A 2,696-nucleotide genomic window follows, 5' to 3' on the forward strand; every position below is an offset into this window, starting at 1 on the left:
CATCCCAGGAACCACGGGATTCCGGGATCCGGGTTTCCCGCCATCCTGGGCACCACGGGATTCCGGGATCCGGGATTCCCGCCATCCTGGGCACCACGGGATTCCAGGATCCGGGATTCCCGCCATCCCGGGCACCACAGGATTCCGGGATCCAGGAATCCCCCCATCCCAGGAACCATGGGATTCCAGGATCCAGGATTCCCACCATCCCTGGCACCACGAGATTCCAGGATCCGGGATTCCTGCCATCCCGAGCACCATGGGATTCCGGGATCCGGGATTCCCGCCATCCCAGGAACCACGGGATTCCGGGATCCGGGATTCCCGCCATCCCGGGCACCACGGGATTCCAGGATCCAGGATTCCCGCCATCCCAGAAACCACGGGATTCCAGGATCCGGGAATCCTGCCATCCCGGACACCACAGGATTCCAGGATCCGGGATTCCCGCCATCCCGGGCACCACGAGATTCCGGGATCCAGGATTCCCGCCATCCTGGACACCACAGGATTCCAGGATCCGGGATTCCCGCCATCCCAGGAACCACGGGATTCCAGGATCCAGGATTCCCATCATCCCGGGCACCACGGGATTCCGGGATCCCCGGACCCGCCCTGGCCGTCCCCACCACCCTCGATCCTCTCCCTTCCCCCACCCTCCATTCCCACGGGAGCTTTTCCAGGGCTCCGTGTCCCTCCCAGCCATTATTCCCGATATTCCCGATATTCCCGGCGGGTCCTAGATCATCCCGGCCATGTAGGGCGGCAGGAAGAGCCCCACGGTGCCCAGCAGGCAGACGATGATGAAGATCCAGAGGAAGATCCGGTCGATCACCATGGCGACGTATTTCCAGTCTTCCTTCACCTGCCGCCGGCGGGAAAAAATCCCATCGGGAATCCCTTCCCGGGAATCCCTTCCTGGGAACCTCCTGGGGGTAGGAGAGCACCCAGAACTTCCTGGGAATTTTCCTGGCTTGGGAAAATCGGGAGTTTTCCCAGGAATCCTTGGGGAGCTGATCCAAGATTTGGGGAAAGGGCGGGAGGGGGATTCCCGGCATTCCCGAAGGCAGCGGGAGCTGGAGGAACCCTGGAGGGACCCGGGAATCCGCCTGGAGGTGGGAGGTGGATCATGGATTTTCTCCCGGGTTTTGGGGTCCTCGGGAATCAAACCTGGATCCTGGAAATGCCCTTCCCCCATTTCTGGGGTCCTCGGGAATCAAACCTGGATCCCCAAACTGGTCATTTCCATGTTTTTGGGATCTCAGGAATCAAATCTGGATCCCAGAACTTTCCCATCCCAATTTTGGGACCTCCAGAACCATCCACAAATCCCAGAACTTCCCAGTTTTGGGATCTTCACCCCCATCCCCAAATCCCAGAACCTCCCCAATTTTGGGATCTCCAGTCCCATCCCCAAATCCCAGAATTTCCCCAACTTTGGGATCTCCATCCCCATCCTCAAATCCCAGAATTTCCCAATTTTACAGAGCTCCACTCCAATCCCCAAACCCCAGAAGTTCCCCAATTTTGGGATCTCCATCCCCACCCCCAAACCCCAGAACTTCCCCAATTTTGGGATCTCCATCCCCACCCCAGGATCCCGGCACTCACGGAGCAGTCGGCATCCTCAGCCCGCAGGTGATCGGCGATGTACTGCACCCCTTCCAGCGCCTTCAGGATCCGGGGAGACAGCGCCAAGCCCCGCTCCGAGCCTTCCTCCTCCTCCTCCTCCTCCTTCTTCCCCCCCTTGGACGAGCCTCGCCCCGCCGAGCCCCCGGAGCCTTTCCCGGCTCGGTTGTAGCGGAATTGCCTTTCCCGGGATTCCCCGGGGCGGCCGGGATAACTCTTCTCCTCCTCTTCCTCCTCTTCCTCCTCCTCCTCCTCCTCCTCCTCCTCCTCATCCACGTCGGTCTCCAGCCAGCAGCGGGAGGTGCTCAGCCCGCTCCCGGCCGGCTCGTACCGCCCCCCGCCCCCTTCGGCCGGCACCGGCCTCCTCATGAGGATGCGTGGCGGCAGCAGCTCCAGGAAGAGGCGGCGCACCCAGCGCGGCATGGCGTGCGTGCCCGGCGAGCGGTGGTGCACGTTGAGCACGAAGACGGTGATGATGATGGAGAGGGTGACGAAGATCATGGTGAAGAGCAGGTACTCGCCGATCAGCGGGATGACCAGCGAGGTGGAGGGGATGATCTCGGTGATGAGCAGCAGGAAGACGGTGAGGGAGAGCAGGACGGAGATGCAGAGCGTGATCTTCTCGCCGCAGTCGGAGGGCAGGTAGAAGACCAGGACGGTGAGGCAGGAGATGAGGAGGCAGGGGATGATGAGGTTGATGGTGTAGAAGAGCGGCAGGCGGCGGATGACGAAGCAGAAGGTGATGTCCGGGTAGATCTCCGTGCAGCAGTCGTACTTCTTGGAGTTGTAGGTGCCGGTGGCGTCGATGATGGCCCACTCGCCGCTCTCCCAGTAGTCCTTCAGGTCCACCTGGTGGTCCATGTTCTCCAGGTCGATCTTGGCCTTGTCGTAGGTCCAGGAGCCGAACTTCATCTTGCAGTTCTGCTGGTCGAAGGGGAAGAAGGTGACGTCGATGCTGCAGGAGCTCTTGTAGATGGCCGGCGGCACCCAGGTGACCGTGCCGTCCCACAGGAGCTGCGCCTTGGTCATGTGCGTCACCGCGAACTCACCGTCGGCGCTGGAAAACA

The 2,696-nt window shown here is 61.4% G+C and overlaps 1 protein-coding gene across 1 annotated transcript in view; it reads right to left on the minus strand.

Annotated features, from left to right (window-relative positions):
• Positions 1-651: 651 nt before the first annotated feature.
• Positions 652-2,696, minus strand: part of LOC107199167 (neuronal acetylcholine receptor subunit alpha-2-like) — a 5,298-nt gene continuing 3,253 nt past the window's right edge. Inside the window, exons 3-4 of the mRNA XM_019005492.2 lie at positions 1,612-2,686; positions 652-865 (exon numbers count right to left, since the gene is read on the minus strand). Of these exons, the coding sequence (XP_018861037.1) occupies positions 740-865; positions 1,612-2,686 (1,201 nt within the window). The 3' untranslated portion in view covers positions 652-739. The remainder of the gene's footprint in view (positions 866-1,611; positions 2,687-2,696) is intronic.

This window comes from Parus major, unplaced genomic scaffold (assembly GCF_001522545.3).
Source record: "Parus major isolate Abel unplaced genomic scaffold, Parus_major1.1 Scaffold476, whole genome shotgun sequence".
Lineage (NCBI taxonomy): Eukaryota > Metazoa > Chordata > Aves > Passeriformes > Paridae > Parus > Parus major.